The sequence below is a fragment of the Equus asinus genome, chromosome 1, assembly GCF_041296235.1.
Source record: "Equus asinus isolate D_3611 breed Donkey chromosome 1, EquAss-T2T_v2, whole genome shotgun sequence".
NCBI classification, from domain to species: Eukaryota; Metazoa; Chordata; class Mammalia; order Perissodactyla; family Equidae; genus Equus; species Equus asinus.
Window position 1 is genome coordinate 155,914,075 of NC_091790.1, and position 21,034 is coordinate 155,935,108.

General features: G+C 43.3%; 1 protein-coding gene across 9 annotated transcripts in view; it reads right to left on the minus strand.

The window, feature by feature from the left end:
* Nucleotides 1-21,034, minus strand: part of OSBPL3 (oxysterol binding protein like 3) — a 175,975-nt gene that overhangs the window by 71,041 nt on the left and 83,900 nt on the right. For 8 of the 9 annotated variants that reach the window (XM_070510502.1, XM_070510512.1, XM_070510480.1 and 5 more), the window contains one exon: nt 14,146-14,371. The exons of the other annotated variant lie outside the window; for it this stretch is intronic. In XM_070510502.1, the coding sequence (XP_070366603.1) occupies nt 14,146-14,241 (96 nt within the window). In that variant the 5' untranslated portion in view covers nt 14,242-14,371. The remainder of the gene's footprint in view (nt 1-14,145; nt 14,372-21,034) is intronic. 9 annotated transcript variants of the gene reach the window in all.

A 21,034-nucleotide genomic window follows, 5' to 3' on the forward strand; every position in this document is an offset into this window, starting at 1 on the left:
ATCTCACTACCTGAAACATAGGGGCCCTAAATGAATATTTAGTGAATAACTTGAGTCTGAGGAGCAAGGCAGGTAGGAAACGGCCCCACAGAGCCCTTGGGGTGAAGGATTTCAAAAATGTGCACTAGATTGGGGTCAACTGGTACTTAGGACAGAAAAAAGCAGAAGACTCCAGTTTCTCCTGGCTAAAGGGACCAGGTGTCAGGGAGTGGTTCCACCTGTGCTCCACACCTGGTGACCCAGGAGTAGGACACGTACCTTGAGCTGAAGGTCCTCAGATACACAGTAAAGGGTGGACTTGGGCCCCTGCAGAAATCAAGGCCCTGCTGACTTAGCACGACACAGCTGGGCTGATGTCCTGCCCTAGGGGTCAGGCTTAAAGCTCACCATGAATACCAGGTGGAGAGAGAAATATGACAAGGTCTCAGGGAAGAGGCTTCTTAAGGTTTTTGCTTGACTTTAACCGAAGACAGTCTGGCATTGTCAACCGCTGTTAAATTCAGTCTGTTTTACCAAATGTCTAAAAAGTGCCAAATATAGAAAGTTGCTTTGTCGTTGGGAAGGCAGCTAAGCATTTATTCATGCTCATGAGCTGGCAAAGTTCATTTCCATATTGCTGAGTACACAAATTGAAAGCACTTCCCTCCAGCACAGCTGTTTCCACAGTGTACGTCTCCTGGGCACCTTTTAAATGCTGGATTCTCAATCATTGCCCTTGCCGTGATGTCAGAAACAGAAAATGATTTAAGCTTCCATTCTTCCCGCATCTGAAGAGTGGTGTGGAAGAGAGTTTTATGGCTGGCTCCAGCCGGCATGACTTGGAGAGTGGCTTGTTCTGATTATTCATTCAGTCTCTTTATCAGGTTTTTAAAAATCACAAAGCAATACCAAATTAAATCACGTGGAGCATCATTTAATGTTTCTTTAACAATTAAAGCATTTATGATCTTCTAAAGCCTCAGGATCATTGATATTATCTTTTATGACAGTACTATGGACACATTGAAATACTCGTCAATAGAATTCCAGTTTAATATAATGACAGCTTTAACTGATGTCAGACCAATTCTGCACTTACTGAGAGTTGGAGTTGTTGCTTCTTGTCAACTGTTTCTTCCTCCACTAAGATTTTTTGAACACTAGCAGGCCTGACAGCAATAGCAATTGAAAGAAGAACAATTTGGGGTGGGAGGTATATGTGATCTAATGCTGCTCTTCTCAAACTGTCCTGTGCGTGCCAACCACTAAGATCTTGTCCAAATGCACATTTCAGTTCAGCAGGTCTGGGGTGAAGCCTGAGCTGCACCTGCGCAGGTGAGGTGGCTGCTGCCGCTGGGCCACAAGCCCACCTAGAACAGCCACCGTCTGGGAGACCAGGCTGTCCTGAAGAACTGGGATTCGACTGGATAGGCTCTGAGGACAAAACCTGGACTAATGGGTCAGAGTTACAGGGACGCGGATTCTAGTCTGATTATCTGATAATTAGCGCTATGGAAAATGATAAAATGACATGGACTGCTCTATGAGAAAGGGCGTTCCCTAGTCACTGGAGAGCTCTGTCAGAAGCTGGCAGAGGTACCACAGAGGAGATTCCTAGTCTAGGAGGGAGGTCAGAATAAATGCGCTGTGAGATCCCTTCCAAATCTTACAAACTCATCTCACAGTAAATGGGTATAAAGTGTCAGTTATGCAAGGTGACTAAGTTCTAGAGATCTGCTGTGCAACATCACGCCTATAGTTAACAATACCGCATTGTGCACTTAAAAATTTAAGATGTAGATCTCATGTTAAGTGTTCTCACCATAATTATAAAATAAAATATTGGCTGAAAGTCTCCAAAAAAAAAACCCAAGAAACAGTAGCATTAGCTTCAGTCTAGTAACCTCAGGTATAATCCTTGACCTTAGGATCTAAGTGAGAAGATTAAAGAAAAAAGGAGAACTAAGCAATGAAGACTCCCCCCTCCCCAGGATTCTGAAGGCCATGTGGATAGGAGCAAGCACGACCTGCCCACGGCCACTGTCCTTCCTCCCCCTTCACACAGAGATGGAGCTCGCCAACCCAGGGCAGGGGCAGGGAGGCAAATATCCAGATGACTCAGGCCCCAAAATGTTTTAAGTCTCAATTAGCTGGCTAGTCGCAGACCAAAAAAACTGGTGCCTTAACTACTTAGATAATGGAAGACTCTACACTGGGTCTTTGGGGTGAATCCGTGAGAAAGCACGGGAGGCAAGGGAAGAAAAGGAGAGTCCCTGGCAGCATTTGATACTGACAATGGCAAGAAAAAAACATGCGAGCTGCCAGCTCTGTCAGTGAGTGACTCCACTTGAGGTCCTTCCCACCCTGAATTTCCAAGTAAGAGAACAACGCTTTCCAACTGTGTTGACCACAGGTGAATTTACAATTAAAATACTAATAAAAAAACTTTAATGCACATATAATTATTTCTACCCTGTTGGTGACTCACACGGCATTTATGACTGTAATTTACATTGGTACTTTTTTAGATTCCTCAAACAGATCTGTAGGTTATCACTGTTTGTTAAATAGCTCCTTAATTGTACACAAGCCCTTTAAGGCTACAGACAGCATCTCCCATGCACTTTACTCTCTACAATGCTCTGCTCTGTCAACAAGGGCCTCTTACGAGCTATAGCTACTGTTAAAGATGGAGACACACAACCCATAAATGCCATGGAGCCCACCCGGGTGGTAGGGGGATTTTCATAGTTGTTCTTGTGATAGTGATTCTAGTAACACAGGCGACAACTACTATTTATCGAATACCTTCTGTGTGCCTCGCTATGATTCTATAATGAAGGTATTATTCTCCTCATTTTACAGATAAGGAAAATGAAGCTCCAATGGAGTTTGCCCAAGATCACAAACTATTAAGTGGGTGACCTCATTTGTGGACTGGAGGCCACACACAGTGCACAAGATCACCTACAAGTATCTCAGACCATCTTCACCAGGGCCACCTTCTCTCCTGCCAATCCAGCCCCTGACCCCCAGCACCACTTTCTCCCCAAGCAGAATAAGTTTATCTCTGACAGCATGTTCCCACACTTAATACGCACGTGTGTTAGCTAATGATGACCAGATAACTCTGTCCACACAAGCAACTCAAGAATATCTTTGGGGTTTTTTTTCCGGGTATACTGTAATGACTTGTTTTCCCCCATAGAGTCATGGGGTGTTTCCTTTAAAGCTCAGCGTTGGAAAGAGAATGTGGAAGTCATCTGCTCAGCTCTTTCATTTTAGAGATGAGAAATCTTTCATTTTAGAGATGAGGAAATAGATGATTTGTGTAAGATCACAAAAATGAGTGAAGGATTTCTGAGGATCGGGACCCAGTCTTTTGACTCCAACTCAGTGCCCCTTCCACTGCCCCTTTCTAAGAGTCACAGCGGCAGACAGCCGTGCGTAGGTGACCCTGAGCTATCTCACCACAGATGGGCACATGCCCTGTGATGACAGGGAAAATCTCCAAAACAGACGCTTAGGCGAATGGGACTGGGTCAGAGGCACTGGGTGGGGAGACTTTTGCTTTTCATTGTATACCTTCCAGCACTGTTTTAACATTTTATCTTTATTTCCTTTGGCATATCACAGAGCTCTGCCCTTTGGTGTCTGCGCACTGGAGAGAATCACAGACTGTTTCAGATAGAACACTTTTGCACTCCAATTACAGGGCAATCACAGCTCCTCAAGAAAACCCACTCTGTTGCTGGATGGCACTAGCTGCTAACAGTGTTCTCTCTCACAGCGCACTCGAAACTACTTTTTCAGAGCTAACTGAAATTTGCAATCAAATGAGAGACATTCTGGCTAACTGATGCATATGTGACTTAAAAATCATAGTAGGTGGCAGAAATTTAGCACAATAAATTTCCTTATCCTTGATCCAAATCACCAGCAATTTTTTTTTCACTAATGCAAAAGAATAACTGGTTCTCTTAATGAGAACCTAGTGACAGGTGAAGACCCTGGAGAGCCTTACGAACAAAACAAGGAATGACTTTTGTGTTAAGCAGGTTATATTCTAGTTCATAACTGAGCTTCTAATTAATAGGGTAGTCTCTACGGAAAGATCTAAGGCTTAGCATCAGGTACTGGAGATGCAAAGATATAAGACCAAGTACTGCCATTCAAGAAGTGAACATCCACGAAAAATAAAGAGATACCACAGGGTTGAAAACTTGTAAATGCCGAATGGGAGATTCAGACCCAGCTGCTGCAGACTCCCGCTCTCAGGCAGGCACAGCAGCCACGGGCTCCATCCACCTCAGGCGAAGGACTTGAGCAGGGACTCGAAGAAAAACTGACACAGAGTGAGACGCAGGGTTTCTCAGGCTACCCTGACAAATTACCACAAACTTGGAGGGTTCAAACAACAGAAATGTATTGTCTGCCAGTTCCGGAGGCCAGAAATCCCAAACGAAGGTGTCAGCAGGATCAAGCTCGCTCTGGAGGGTCTGGGGAGAATGTGTTTGTCTTAACTTGGGCTGCTGTAACGAAACACCACAGACTGGGTAGAGGCTGGGAACCAAGATCAAGGTGCTGACAGATTCGGTTCCTGGTGAGAACCAGCTTCCTGGCCTGGGGACAGCTGCCTTCTCGTGGCCTGCTCACGTGGCTTTTCCTCCATGCATGAGAAAGAGCAAGCCCTGGTGTCTTTCCTCTTCTTATAAGGGCACTAAGCCCATCACGAGGGCACTACCCTCATGACCTCATCTAAACTTAATCACCCCCGAAGCTCCCATTTCTAAATCCCATCACACTGAGGGTAAAGTCTTCAAAATACGAATTTTGGGGGGACACAAACATTCAGTCCATAATGGTGTTCCCTGCTTCTTCCAGTTTCTGGTGGCTATTGCCATTAATTGGCTTGTAGCCACGTCACTCCAGTCTCTGCCTCCATCTTCATATCACTTTCTCCTCCATATCTGTCTTCTCCTCTGGGTGTTTCTTATAAGGACACTGGTCACTGAATTTAGGACTAACCTGGATAATCCAGGATGATCTCCTCATCTCAAGACCCTTAAATTAATTACATCTGCAAAGACTCTTTTACCAAATAAAGTGACATTTACAGGGTCCAGGGGTTATAGGATGTGGACATGTCTCTGGGGGAAGCGTCCCATTCAGCCCACTACAAAGGGCAAGAGGGACCACGAGGCCAGAGATGGTCAGGAACGTGGCTCCTCCGGAGTGGGAAGAGAGAGGAGGTGATTTTAGTTGTGATGTGGGCTCATGTACAGGTGCAGGGGGAGACACAGCTGGACTCGACAGCAGGACCAGGGTGTAGAGGACCTTGGAGAGAAGTCAGATTATTCTAGGGAAATCTTCTGTTTTGCCTCTGTCCTCCTTCTTACACTGTCACTTCTGAGCCTTTAGTCTTTTAATATCATTATATCACTGAAGTAGGAATTGGACTTTCTGCTCCCTAGGAAAGAGCCGTTGGCCAACCGGTGGTATAGTGGTTAAGTTTGTGCACTCTGCTTTGGTGGCCCGTGGTTCACAGGTTTGGATCCTGGGGGCAGACCTACACACCGCTCATCAAGCCATGCTGTGGCAGCATCCCACATACAAAATAGAGGAAGACTGGCACAGATGTTAGCTAGGGACAAGCTTCCTCAAGCAAAAAGAGGAAAATTAGCAATGGACGTTGGCTCAGGGCCAATCTTCCCCACCAAAAAAATAAAAAAAGAAAAGAAAACTGTTTTAAAAAAGGAAAGAGCTGTTGAGTCAGTTCAGTTCACATTTGCATCTACAGCTTCTAGAGAAAATTCAAGAGGATGTACAGCTAGTGAGTTGTGCTCTCTACAAAAGCATTTGGGTCAGGGTTCTGCCTTCCTACATCCCGCACCACAGCCAGTGCCACCCTTGAACAGAGACATCTATTTCCTTAAGGCATCTCATGCAGTTTCTATCAAAGCAGTATTTCTAAAACCCGCCGTAACATATTTGCTGTGCTTGTTATTCTGGAATTGCAGACCAGTATGGACAGCTCAGCAACTTCCAAAAGTGTTCTAAGAGTTCAGTCTCTCCTGCTCTTCAGAGTGTGGAATGTAGCCGACAGTCTACCGTTTGTGGATGTGGGGAGTAACAAAGAAACCCTGACAACTCAAGTATGTCATTTTAGCTGAAGTTTTAACCTCCTCCTGTATCAAATTGTTTGTTTTTTTCTTTACAGGATTTACTCAGAGTAGAACTATATTGAGAGCAGAGTCCTCAACCTTTGCCCTTCCTCCTTTCAGGGTATAATGTAACAACCATAGGTGGGACCAAAGGGTAGGTAGTAAGAAGGAGAAGTAAAAGGCCAGAAAATGAGAATCTGGAAAACTAAGAGAGAAATATATAGTTAATTATTTTTTTCTTTTGGGCCCACACCAGAAAAAAACAGCTCCTGACAAACAGACCTCAGGGATCCTTCAGGCCACTTTGCTGATCCATGTCATTCTTGTCCCTGCTTTCATAGTGGTGTGCTCCTGGAGGATTGTTTGTACAAACAATCATTTGTACATAAGGCACATGGAACTTGAATGAACCTCTAAAGAAGCCTTCTAGCATCTAAAGAAATCCAGTGTTGTCCACATAGATGGTTGCCTGGTCCCCTACCACTTATTAGCCGTGTGACTGAACAAGGCAGTTAATATCTCTGGGCCGTATTTTCTTTCTAAAGTGGAGAAAACAATACGGACCTCACTGGGTTGTTCTGAGACCCCAAAGGATGGTGTGAAAGGATATAATGAGCTGTAGAGATGCTATCAGACACTTGTTAACGTCTAGTATCCCCTGCTGACTTTCTGGTAGCCTAGACAGAAGCCACACCGTCTGACTGCACTGTGCCACCCGCCTCGCAACTGAGAGAGAAAGAAGGGAAGCAGTGACCATGAGGTACTGCTTGAGGCTCCTAGGACTCCTGCTTACAGAAGGTGAATGGTTTATGTGTCAAACACTTACACAGCACTCATCACATGAGGTTTTCTTCTAACTAAACAATTTACACAACCTTACAAGAAACTAAGGTGCAGAGGGGTTAAGCAACTTGCCCAAGGTCAAACAGCTTAAAAACAACCCAAGATTTAAACTCAGGCCGTCTGGCTCCAGAGCAAGTTCATACTCGTTGCCTTTCATCTTCTGTGATGGTCACAGAACAATGTGACAAATCATGACATTCCCAAGTCCCTCCTCTACCAAGAATCTTTCTCATGGTGTTTATTCAGCCCATGCTTACAAAAAGCAGCTGGTAAATCTCAGTGTCTCTAAAGACATGATGGATAAAAAGAAAGAAATAGGACTAAGCATTTTCAATACCCAGACAGCTGAAATTATAAACACCTGAGCACTACGGCTTTAATTCACTTTTCTCTTCCTGGCAAATTCTCCCCCATTCAACTCCTGCGTCTTATGGGTTCTGGCACCAAGCCCAGACAGCCTGGGCGCCTGGAGTGCAGCATAATCTAACAGCTGCATAAACTCATCAGGTGACCCTGGGAGAGCTTGGATTAGCCCAGGGACAAGAGGAGGACAAGAGAAAACTGCATAATTGTATGGAGACTTACCTAGCAACAGATCACTTCATTTCAAACCCCCTGTAATCATGAGCCAGGCACCTGTCAATTATTTTAGCAGGATTCACTCACTGATTTCTGACTTACACAGCAAATGCTAGGAACACATAAAAAAAAGGACAGAGGCTGCGCTCTCCTTACAACCCAGTCTTCCCAGAGTTGGTTTGTTATTTGTAGTGGTCTGTTCAGCTGTGCTGTCCTTTGCAGCTTCACGTCTCCCTGCCCGGGGTCTTTTAATAATGGGTTCTCAGGAGATATTGGTTGAAGGAATAAAGCCAAGGGCATATAGCACTCTTTCCATAAGACAAAACCTATTCATTCATCTTTATCTAGCTCAATCGGGCTCCTGAAATGTGTTATTTTGAAAGTTCTAGGAAGGAAATGTAAGGCAGGGACCGTGGGAAAAAGACAAGAGGAAACTGCAATTACTCATATTTTACAAGTTTTAAAATAGCAATTCTCTCTCCCACTTAGATATTCCTTAACCGACTTAATATATCTACAGAGCTTTGTGAATAGTCGTCTTTCTATCAAGCAACTGCACGCTCATTCATTCATTCATTTAATCCACTTACCGAACACCTGCCATGTGCCAGCCCAGGTACTTCATATTTATTATTTCATTCAGTTCTCAAGAGTAAGCATACTTATCCAAATTTCACAGCTAAAAAAACTGAAAAATAAGAAGTTTTAAGTAACGTGGGCAGGGCCAGCCTGGTGGCGCAGCAGTTAAGTTCGCACGTTCTGCTTCTTGGCGGCCCGGGGTTCGCCGGTTGAGATCCAAGGTGCGGACATGGCACCACTCAGCACACCACACTGTGGTAGGTGTCCCACATATAAAGTAGAGGAAGATGGGCATGGATGTTAGCTCAGGGCCAGTCTTCCTCAGCAAAAAAGAGGAGGATTGGCAGTAGTTAGCTCAGGGCTAATCTTCCTCAAAAAAAATAAATAAATAACATGGCCAGGTCACCTGGCTAGCAGAAAGCAGAGTCAGTATGACTACTGGTCAGTTTCAACAAAGACAGTCTTTACTTCTGTCCCATAGTTTCCAACAGGGTAGTTTGTTCAGAGACCAAAGGTGTATAAAGCATTTAGGGATTTCATCAGTTGCCAGAAGAAACACAATGGAGAGGCCTTGGTTCATTTTTTTAAATCTTCCTAATATGTCACTGGAGTGAGGGAGCCAAGGAATTTGTGGGCTTTCTGCTCCCATTTCCCACGTGTACGAGGCCATACATTCTAACCTGCCCTGATAGAAGGATATTTGCCGCTGGCGTTCAGTAGATTCAGTCCAATAATTTGCATCTGCCGCATGCAAAGTTAGATTCTGTGAGAGCTAAAAAGACATATAAACAGGACCCAGGACTCAAAGAACTATACACTCTTTCAACCAATGAATTTATCAAAAGAGAGTTATCAACGTGGGGAGAGAGGAGCGCAGCACTAACCAGGGCATTACCCAAGCTCAGGTTCCCACACAGAACATTTGTGAAGGCCTCGCTCAAATCCCATCTGGGGACCTGGGGGAATGGGGCTGCCCTCTTTCTCTGTTCCTATTTTCTCATAAATCAACTCTAACCAGATTTTCACACCCACCACTCAAAGGCAACCACTCGACCATGTCACCAACGACCTCCACAACCAACGGTCATTCTCAGGCTTCATTTTACTTGACCCATCAGCAGTCATTTAAAAGTAAATTAATTAAAGTAGTGCAATTCACAGAAATTGCATGCACCTTGAGAAATGATCTATGGTGAGCATATATTATTTTTATAAAAATTACTTTTAAAGTGTTAAAGCAATAAATGAAGATTCTTTTGAAGAATATCACAAAATTCAGAAAGTAGAACAGTTTCATAGGGATCAGTCTAGCTAAAGGGACAGCTGAGTCAAAGCCTGGGAAACGGAAGACCACTAAGGCAGAGATCAACGTAGAACACTACAACAATAGGGTCTGATTAAGATAGTCCAAGGGGACCAACAAGCTAGTCTTTGTATAAGCTGGCTTCCTCCAGCTGGGAATTTCCTGCACGGAGAACAGATCCCATCTGGGAAAGACACTATATCTGAAGGATGCTCTGCTTTAAAGAGATCCGTTTCTTTTGCAGAGTGTCAGGGTCCTTGAAACAAGACCATCCCAGTTCTGGCTCCAGAACCAGCCAGAGTAAAGGGAGCTCATCTGTCATTGTCACAGTTTCTTAAATTTACAGAGGCCCTTTCTCGAAAGAGTTTCAATGTCTTTTAGCCAGTAAAATCACTCAATTTTCTCTTATGGCATCCCTGCAAAGGAAGCAGGAGGAGAGTTTTGTCTCTGTTTTATGGATCGATAACTGAGGCAAACTTCACTTGCCTCAAGTTTCTCCAATGGCAGAATACAAAGACGGTAGTAGAGATCTCTTGATCCAACCCTTTAATATCACTAAGGGGTGACAAATGTGGCACTGCTGCCACTTACCCTGCCTGTGCCCACAAGCCATAGCTAAAAACATGGCACTCTTTCCCACTGAACCCAGACTCAACTGTAGAATTCTTCTCAACACAATACTCCTCGCAGTTACTACCAATAGCCAGGTGCTGGCCTGAGGGGTGGGGTGGGAGAAAAAGGTGAAAAACATTTACACTCACAATGGACAAGGCCCAGCAGAACAGAATCAGGTCAGAATTTGCCAACTTTTCCCACTTGTTTTAGGTAGAGGTTATGCCAGATGTTGAAGATATGTTCCTCCCTAAAAGCATTTTGTTAACACACATAAAGTACGGCATTTTGCATTTTGTAAGCATATATTCACATATATATACTGGGTACATTTGAGGGCTTTTGTACAACACTAAAGAGGTATGGGTAGGCACATGTAGGATTCCTGTAAAAGTTTCTGGGACAAAAAGTACAACTATCCACTATGAGCACATTTAGGTTTTCCACAAACAAGAATCAAGTTCAAATTAATGTTAACCATAATAATAAAAACAAATGTTAATATTAACTCAGCACCTACTATGAATCTGATCCTGGATTAAATGCTTTAGTTTTAATCATTCACAATAATCCTATGAGAAAAGAACTATTATTATTCCAATTTTACTGATGAGAAAACTGAGGCTTATAGATATAGTTTAAAATCACAGAGCCAATTAATGGTGGAACCAAGGCGGGAGAGTTCAAGTTCTATTCGCTATGCATACCTTCCTCCCAAAATGATCCTGATAAGACTATATTTACAGGTGGTTTCCATACTGATGAGATGAGGCAGACCATATTTAAAATTTCAAAAGCCCTGGGATTTAAGTTAAAAGATGACAGAACCCTTCTCCTTCGGTTTTCATGGGCCTAAAGGTAAACTCTGTCTTAGATCAGATGTAAAAGTGAAAACATAGATCACAATCAACACGCAGGTTTCAACCATTTTGTCCTTCAGGGAAGCAACCTCTTTTAATACAGTTATAGAGATAAGCGGTATCTACGCATAAACGCACAGCTCCTTGAGATTGCGTGTGAACAGGCTCTGGGATAGGAAGGACAAGTTCAAGTTCGGTTCAAAAAACAAAGACAAAGTCAGAGTCAGCACCAGGCACTGAAAGGAAGCCAGTGTGACTGGAGTACAGAGACGCTCAATGTCACCTGGCAATGTTGAATGAGAATTTAAGTGAAAATGACTGAAGAAGACCAAGTCTTTCAGCCAAGATTGGATTCTAAGTTCCTGTGCCCCTTCCCTATCACCACCTCAGCTCCAAAAAGCAAAAACATATAAAGGTATAAACATGTAGGGTTTTTCGTGTCTGTGTGATACAAAACAAGAGTAAATATTTGGATGGATCAGACATAAAATAGAAATGCAAAGCATACGGTAGACAGAGGTGTCCAGGAGTCTATCTCTGTGAACTAAAGGGGCTAAAAAGGAAAAGGCTGGGACTTGAGCCAGGCTCACTGCTGGAAATCAGAGAATGTGGAGGGGGAAGCCCCCACAACACAATGAAGGGGGGCTTTAAAAATCTGTTCCCCTAGGGAGGCGGCAGGGGGCAGACAGAGCCTCCCCACCAGGACCTGGGCCGTGCTGTGTGCTGGCCTGGGGGTGGATCTTGATATCTATCAGCACTGTGGAACAAAAGCCCCTAGCTGCAAATATAAACTTGGCTCCGGACTAGGGTTCTTGGAGGTAGAAAGCAGTAAATAGTAAATCCCTAGACAGGACAGGGTGAGTGCAGAGAAAGAACACGTGGGAAGCAAAGTCAAGATGACACTCTAACCTGTAATTCCAAAGCACATGAGAAAAACTAGCACTAAGAAAGATGGCCAATAAAATAACAGCAGACTTATCCTCTCCAGAAGAAATGAAAAGAACAGAGCAACCTGAAAACGACCTTAAACTGGAGCTTAAAAAACAGGTAGGTGATTGCACAGATTATCTTCATCAGCTATATTTTAGTGTTCCTCAAATTAAATTTCTCATATAAATCTTGAAGTTTTAAATATTGAACTTGTGCTTTCCAGGGAAGTGACTGAAAGTACAATGTCATCACTATATTAGGCATCAGAGAGACTGCTGGATATGACTGCGTTCCCTAAGAGCCAGGAAGTAAAAGCTCCCAAGATTCTTGCACCCCTGTGGCACCTTTAGAGACTGAAAGGCAATCTTGGGATAATTTGTGATGGCAGAATGGACACAGATTGCCAAAGTGGACAACACAGAATAGAAAAGATAAGCCAATCCCGCAACAGAACACCTTTCTTTGACAGAAGGATGGGAAAGTGCATAGAATAAAGAAATTGTCCCTGAAAATTAAACATGGGCTTTCTAACTAGATTCAGACTCAAGTTGGAATAAACTTATAAAAATTCTCCCTCTTCCCTGTCACAGAGGAAAAATAAGTGTATATGTTTATAAAGCAACATCATCTGCACATTAAAGTGGGAGATTCTAAATATAAAAGATGACCATTTGACTAATGAATGGCTGAATGACCAACCATTCTAAGTCAGAAGAAAACTGAGGCACGAAGCACGTTCCTCTTACTCTTTACTCTTTTAACCTCAAAAAAATCTCTGTGAAAACCAAATCAATCAATTTCAAACAACCCATCAAAAAAAGTTTCTGTATATTCAATCCGAGAATTTCATTGCTCTCTTCCAATTCCTATGATGTTATAAGCACTGGCTGTTTAAATGAATCATGCTCTTTCCCTTTATCCAAGCTTGATGTTAGTGCCATCAAGTTGATTCTGACTCCTAGTGACCCTGTGTACAGCAGAGTGGAACCCTGCCCGGTCTTTTGGCACCATCCTCCCACCTTCCGATGCTATATCAGACAATGCTCCGCTGCTATTCAGATGGTGTTCATACCCAATTTATTGGAAGTGGGTGGCCACATCCTTCTTCCTAGTCTATCTTAGTCTGGAAGCTTTGCTGAAACCTCTCCACCATGGGGGACCCTGTTGGTATTTCAAATACCAACAGTGACATTGCTTTCAGAATTGCAGCCACACACAGCTGCCACAGTAGGCAACCGACAGACAGGTGGTGTGGTTTGCTGAATCTTAACCACTAGACCACCAGGGCAGGCCATTTATCCAAGGAGGACATAGCAACGTTCAAGTGGAGAGACACATGATAATGTGTCATAAATGTGTGGACATGCTTGAGGTGGGAGGTTGCTTGATTGTTGCTTCCAAATCTGGAACCAAGGACTCTGGGCCATATCTTAGGCCAGCACTTCCCATGCGGGAAGGCAAGGCCAGCACAGCCAGCAGATACTGAAAAGGCTCAGAGACTACTTAGGTTGTAAACCCACAGCTTTTTGACAACCCACCCTCTCTCTCCTTAACTGAAGGTGGAAGAATTACAATAATTAATGTGCATTTACTGCCATCGATCTAAAACCAGCAAATTCTTCCAACAGAGATTTATTAGAAAGGAAAGTAAGAAACAACATATAATAAGCTGACAGTTATTTAGGAGTTAATTATTCAGTTTTTTGTTTCACTTCTTTCTTCTTCCCACTTAATTCCTCTTGAGCCCTTCTCTGTTGATTTGCTTCCCGTCCATTGGAGAAAGAAAGCAAGTGAGAATCAAAGTAACTAACAGGGCAGTCTGTAGTTCAAAGCTGTCATAAAGTTTGGTAAAGGGAGGACATTATAATTACTGGAAAAGTGATTGTTTATTTTTTTGTTTTGGTTGGTAGGGTATAAAGGAAAGTGTGGGCTCTGGAGTCAAACAGACGGAGTTTTGGTTCTTGTTCTTACTAGCTGTGTGTCCTTGGGCAAATAACTTAGTTGGCCTGACTCAGCTTCCTCATGGAGAAAATAGAAATATTAATATCTGTGTTGGAGACAGTTGCAAGGATTGAATAAAATAATGCAAAGAGCCAAATACAGTTCCTCTCATCTGGTAGGCACTCAAGCTGCATTATTAAACTTATCCAAGATTTACTCTTCTCAGATAAGATATGAGTGAGAGCAAGTGCTCTTAAACTAAGAAGTAGGAGTTCCCAAGTAAATGTACATGTTTTAATCTGCAAGCTTCTTGATTTAAATTTGCATCTTAAAATTTGCATTAGTGAAACTTTACCTGTCGACTTCCCTGCTTGGAGGAGCAGCTACTTGTGCTCCTGGAAGGTGAGACCAATTTTTGGGACACCCCAAGGTTCTTCTCATCACTCATCATGAGCAGCAGGTCACTTGGCCTTGATGTAGTCAAAATGCCATCAGAAGACAGTGGAGCAGAGAGTGCAGAAGGTGGCTCAGCTCTTATCCAATACGTTTTAAAAGCATTTTGGGTGACCCAGAGGAAATCCCTAAAACCAAAAGAAAAGGATTAGAGGAGAATGTCAGAGGCATCAGACATCATCTAAATTAGCCACTGATTGTCTCTAAGTGGTTTATCTACCCTCCAGACCGCAAGCCACATGCTTAGTTACATCAGGGGCCGTGAAGGAAAAGATGCTTTACATCTATCTCTTACTGGAAATCGTGTATTGGTGGTTTTCCACGTAGCTTTGCAATATGACAGGCTTAAGAGCACTAGTAAGAAAATCTGAGTCCAGACACACACAAAATCAGTACTATAAAAAACCAACATAAGCCATGAGATACCACTTCATACCCACTATGATAGTTATAATTGAAAAATAAATTAAAAAATAGCAAGTGTGGGAAGAAATTGGAACCCTTGGGCATTCCTAGTAGGAATGTAAAATGGTGCAGCCATAGTTGAAAATAGTCTGGCAGTTTTTCAAAAAATTAAACATAGAATTATCATGTGATCCAGCAATTCCACTCCTAGGTATATATCCCAAAGAATTAAAAACAGGTATTCAAACAAAAACTTGTACAAGAATGTTCATAGCAATGCTATTCACAATACCCAAAGGGAGAAACCACGCCGATGTCCCTCAGTAGATGAGTGGATAAACTACATATGGCATAAGCTATGGTCGGACTGTTTGTGTCCCCCCAAAATTCATGAGTTGAAATTCTAATGTCCAATGTGATGGTATCAGGAGGCGGGACCTTTGGGAGGTGCTGAGGTCCAGAGGGCAGGGCTCTCACAAATGGAATTAATGCCCTTATCAAAGAGCCCACACAGAGCTCGCTAGCTCCTTCCACCACATGAGGATACAATGATAAGCCTGCAACTGGAAGAGGGCCCGTTGACCACACTGTGACCCTCATTTTGGACTACCAGCCTCCAGAACCGTAGGAATAAACTTCTGTTGCTTATAAGCTGTCCAGTCTGGTATTTTGTTACAGCAGCCCAAACAGACTAAGACAGCATATCCACGCAGTGGAATATTATTCAGGAATTAAAAGGAATGAAGTACTAATACATGCTACAACACGGACAAACCTTGAAAACACGCTATGTGAAAGAAGCCAGAAGCAAAAGACCACATATTGTATGTTCTGACTTATATGGAATATCCAGAGTGGGCAAATCCATAGAGACAGAAGGCCTATTAGTGGTTGCCAGAGGCTGGAGGAACTGGAGAATGGGGTGTGGCTATGGAATTTCCTTAGGGTGATTAAAATGTTGTGGCACTAGACAATGGTGATAGTTGTACAACATCATGAATGTACTAAACGTCACTGAATTGTATACAGTCATGGGTCACTTAATGATGGGGAGAAGTTGTGAGAAATATGTTGTTAGGAGACTTTGTGCGAACATCACACAAACCTAGATGGTATAGCCTACTACACCTCAAGGCTATATGGTACTGATCTTATGGGACCACCGTCATTGACCAAAACGTCATTATGTGGTGCATGACTGTACCTGAAAATGGTTAAAAAGTGAATTTTATGTTACGTGTGTTTTACTACAATTAAAAAACCTCTTTCTGTTTTTTGGAGATGGGGTAGAAGATTCATTCTACCAAAGGTTTTTGAAGACAAAAAACTATAACATAGTGTGACAAAAACTATGAGAGAAAGCAGAGTTTTCCATATTATCTATTCGTATATCAGTAATTAAAACAATGATCATCTGTTGAGTCCATACTACTTACTGCCAAGCACTACAGTAGGAGTGTCCACACGCATCATCTCATTTAATCAACAGTCTGATGAGACAGTACTATCTCTATTTTATGGAGGAAAAAAACTGAGTCACTGAGAAGTTAGATAACTTGCCCAACCATGCCGCCGACAAGAGACCGAATGTGGGCTAGATTCCAGGCCTTTCACCTTGGTGCTGGAAATTCACATGCCTCATGGCCAGGCCTGGTGACAACAGCTACTGCCCTATCTCTAGGACCTAAGAGAATTGAGGAGCTGGACTAGAAAGACTCAGGAAGGAGCACATCCTAAGCCAGCTTTGAAGAGGTAACGCCCCACTCCTTTCCGCAGCACAGTACTAACCTCCAAGATGGCCAAGTATCTGTACTGGGGAAGGGCATCAACCAGGGCAGAGACAGGGACACCCCTAACAGGTAGTTAGCTGGGCTGCCACCCGCCGCTCCTTAGTGGTGAACAGCCCTGAGTTAGGGGTGACTAACACGTTTGGTTTAGGCTTCAGAAGGCCAGACTTTTATTTAACACGCTAAGTTCAAATCAATTCTACAACTTTCCTAAGCATGTTAAAAACAATAAAAAAAAAAATTTATATCTCATCCATTCAGTTATTAGTGTTCATATAGTCTAATTTTAAAGAAAGGACATTATGTAATTATTCAGGAACCAGCTGGTTAGATATTATATCAACTTTTGTTTAATTATTAAGTACTCAAATCTCTTACGCTTTTCCCTTGCACTTAAAAAATAAGTATGCTAAAATCATAAACAAGACCATGAAAATCATAAACCAAGACAATGAGGAGAAATATAAAACCCTCAGAAAATAAAATTAAGGTACCTGTAGCCATAGAACTGAATTCCCATGTTGCTTTCATAGAAACTCTCCAAATCTCTGTGTGCATTATGCATTGGATCCAAAAATAAATAAGAATAAAAGCAAACCAACACCAGCCTCTGCATAAAGTTAGCTTTACTCATGGGGGCATGACTAATTGTACCTGAAGTTAGAAGCAAATGCAATCTAGTTAAAAACTACCAAGAGAGGCAGTAAAGATATATTAATAGTTTGTTTAATAGCAATGTTGGCTGTTACTGTTTAAGAAAGAGAAAAAAAAACTGATAGGAACCCCAAATGATGAGATGTATGTGGGGGCAGCCACTGCCATGACAACCGACTCCACAGTGGATAAGGAATACTAACAAAGGGTTTCTGTTTGTGTGTGTGAGTATTGTTTGCTTTTTTTTTTTTTTTTAAAGACTTTATTTTTCCTTTTTCTCCCCAAAGCTCCCCCGGTACATAGTTGTATATTTTTAGTTGTGGGTCCCTCCAGCTGTGGCATGTAGGACACCGCCCCAGCATGGCCTGATGAGTGGTGCTATGTCTGCGCCCAGGATCTGAACCAGCCAAACCCTGGGCCGCCAAAGTGGAGCACGCGAACTTAACCATTTGGCCACGGGGCCGGTCCGCGAGTATTGTTTTTTAAGGCTGAAGTTCTGACAGTGAGTATGGGATAAGAGGTGGTGTGTGATGGGTGAAGAAGTGAGAGAAAAAAAGTACAGAAGAAATAAAATAAGAGTCACAGGAATTCTGAAACTGTGCCAAATCAGAAACACCATAAACCCTGCCCCAGAGGTAACCAATAGAAAGGGTCATCTTCATCTCTTAACCCTGCCAAACTCACTTCCCAGGTATCAGCTACTTAGTCTAGGGCTGTGAGCAGGCCAAATCCCATACTCATGTAAGCAGAGTTAAGGCCTCTGCAAGTACCACCGGCTGCCTCTTTTTCTCCTTCAGGGAAAACAAAGGGCGGGAATCCACAGCCCTTCCCACATCCATTCCCGGGGTGAGCCTGGGGTTACTGCCTAGGGAAATATATCTGTTTCATCCCCCAGAACCTTCCCGCCTAGCCTCATCAGAAATTCAGTTAAAATTACCAAAGGTGGCTTAAAGGGCAAAAGAAGTCAAATTCTGGGGAAAGGATATGCTTAAAACAGGGCAGAATAAAGAATGGAGGCAGCAGTGGCCCAAGACAAGGCACCCCCAGGGTAAGGTGGCCATGCGGAATGAGGCAGCTATCATGCCCAACCTAGGGGACGCTGTGGGCTGGCCTGGGTGTCACTAGAAGGAAGACCATATTGGGAATACTAAGACAGAGGACCTCGATGAAGGGGAGTCACAAGGAAGCCTGGTGTCTTCTCCTCCAACTAGCTGACTTCTCAGTGCTGACCTAGCAAAACGGCAAAGAGAAAGCCCTTAAAGGAGGTGGATATTGGCCAGGGGTCAGGGCCACTGATTCAGGGATGAATGAGGTGATGAGGTGGGTACATATGAAAGACCCTTGCGTGCTTTCGCCCTTCCCAGGGACTTTCCCACAGAAAACCTCTGATTCAAGGGATTTATTGGTTTGAACAAAATATAATAGTTTCCCTGGCATAACTTACATATAGTAAAGTGAACAAATCCAAAAAGCACTGACCGCTCTATGAAGTTTTACATTTGCAAATTCTGACATCACCACCACCCAGGTCAAGAAATAGACCATTTGGGAGCCAGCACTGATGGCCTGGTGGTTAAAGTTTGGCACTCTCACCACTTCAGCAGCCCGGGTCCACTTCCCGGTCACAGAACCACGCCACTCACCTATCAGTAGCCAAGCTCTGGCAGTGGCTCATTAGAAGAACTAGAAGGACTTACATCTAGGATATACAACCATGCACTGGGGCTTTCGGGAGGCAAAAAAAAAACAAAAAAAGAAATAGACCATTTGCAGTCTCTCCAGAAGGTTCCATCATCCCCTGGCCATTGATTCACTGGGTAGGGGAGCCGATCCTCCTGCTGAATGCTGTCATATCTGCCCTGAGTCCACCTCTCCCGTGTGTACTTGTCAATGTGCCCCAGGACAGAGAGGTGGGACTTCCTGAGCTTACAGGAACAGGCTATGTGCCTTCTATCTAATACAAGGGTTTGATGTGTGACGGAATTCACTCTGGGACCTGCTTTCATTTCAACAAACCGCCTGGTAGCCAAATCCAACAGGTGTGAAAAGGCCCATGCATTTTGCTCAATTCAAAAATGCCCTGCTTGGGGCCGGCCTGATAGTGCAGCAGTTAAGCTTGCACTATCAGGCCGGCCTGATAACCTTCCACTTCGGCACCTGGGTTCGCCAGTTCGGATCCCGGTGTGGACGTGGCACCGCTTGGCAAGCCACTCTGTGGTAGGTGTCTCACATATAAAGTAGAGGAAGATGGGCACAGGTTTTAGCTCAAGGCCAGTCTTTCCCAGCAAAAAGAGGAGGATTGGCAGCAGATGTTAGCTCAGGGCTAATCTTCCTCAAAAAAGAAAAAAAAGAAAAAAAATGCCCTGCTTGTGCCTCTGAGAGGAGCTGGGTCCTCTCTCACCACTGCCACCCACCTTGAGAAGCTGACGGGTCAGGCATGGGTGAAAACGGTGTTCTGGCTAAACGTCCAACGGGCACAAGACATGCAAACATACGCCATCCTGGGGCTTCTATCGGGAAAACAGAACTCTGATTTCTACCAAGAATGGGGAAGAATAAATGACAAAGGCACTGCCAAGCGTTTTGGCAACAAAGGCTGATTTTAAGACTTATTTTAGAAATGTTCACTTAAAGAATAGACAGTTTGGGAGAAGACGCAAAGGAGATATACACACCACGTATGTGCCTCCGAAGGAGCCAGACCTAGGTTTGAATTGGTGCTCCCTTATTACAAACCTGCACCTTGACAAATCTATTAACTTCTCTGATCTTCAGGGGTTTTTTGTAGGAAATGGGAAATTGTGAGGAGAAAATGAGGAAAGTGTCTGGCTTGAATAGAACAGACACTCACCAGATGTTAGTTCCACTTTCTCCTCTCCTGGCTTCCTGAAAATGGCACATGCAGCAAAGATAAGATCCTATACTCCTCTTGTAGAAAACAAGTTAAGGACTACAGAATTTCTTGTCTTTCAGCATATTAACATTTCCCAAAATCCCTAACACAAGTATGAACAGATTTTTAAACCATCAAAGCAGCATACTTACTTTGGAACAAGACATAAATGCAGAAAGATAAAAGCTACATTATTTATCACCATTGGCTGTCCAAAAAAGCAACTTAATATTAACTAGTGGGTTTGAAACAGTGGCATGTAACTCAGCTAGCTATTTATTATTCTGTTAGGCGTGGGGGGGGGGTCTGTACACACACACTTCGTCATGTTTTGCTTGAGAAACAAGTTTTGCTTCCATCCTTGGAAACAACTCACCTGAAGACCAGATGTTGCACAGTGCCAGTTAATATAAAATTTCTCAGTAAAATGTAATAGATAAATTATGTCCTGAATTAACACCAAAAAATTTTCTAATGGAATATTCATTTCTGGTCATCTAGCCTGCTTCATAAAAGAAAATTATTCAAGTCCTGGATATGCATCTTTTTAGAAATGATGTCCCTCTGAAACACCTTGATTTCCAAAATGTTACATGATCAAAAGGAGGGCTTTGGTTATTTGGCTCTAAGCTCCACAGAAGATCAGAGGGTTCTGGAAGCACGTTCTAATCACAGTGCCTCAGACAGCCGATCCGGGACCTCTGTGTGAAGTGCTGGCGGATCCACCTTCACTATCTGGACCGCTGGCCTGATCCGGGACGCTGATACCTCACTGTTCCTGGGGGATGAATACTGAGGCTCAGACTCAAAGAAATCTCTACTCCACTCCCTCTGTCTTCTGGGAAGACAGGGGTCAAGAGGCCTAAAGAGTCAAACGTTTACTCTCTTACATTTAAACAGAGTATCCATTTCTACCCCCTCACAAGCCATGCAAAAGTGCTATATGGCCTTCACAATCCACTTCTTCAGAGGAGAGTCAGTTATTGCTCAGAGTCCAATCCAGCAACAGAAATGCACACAGACACAGATTTGAAGCGTGGCGGCTTCTTTGA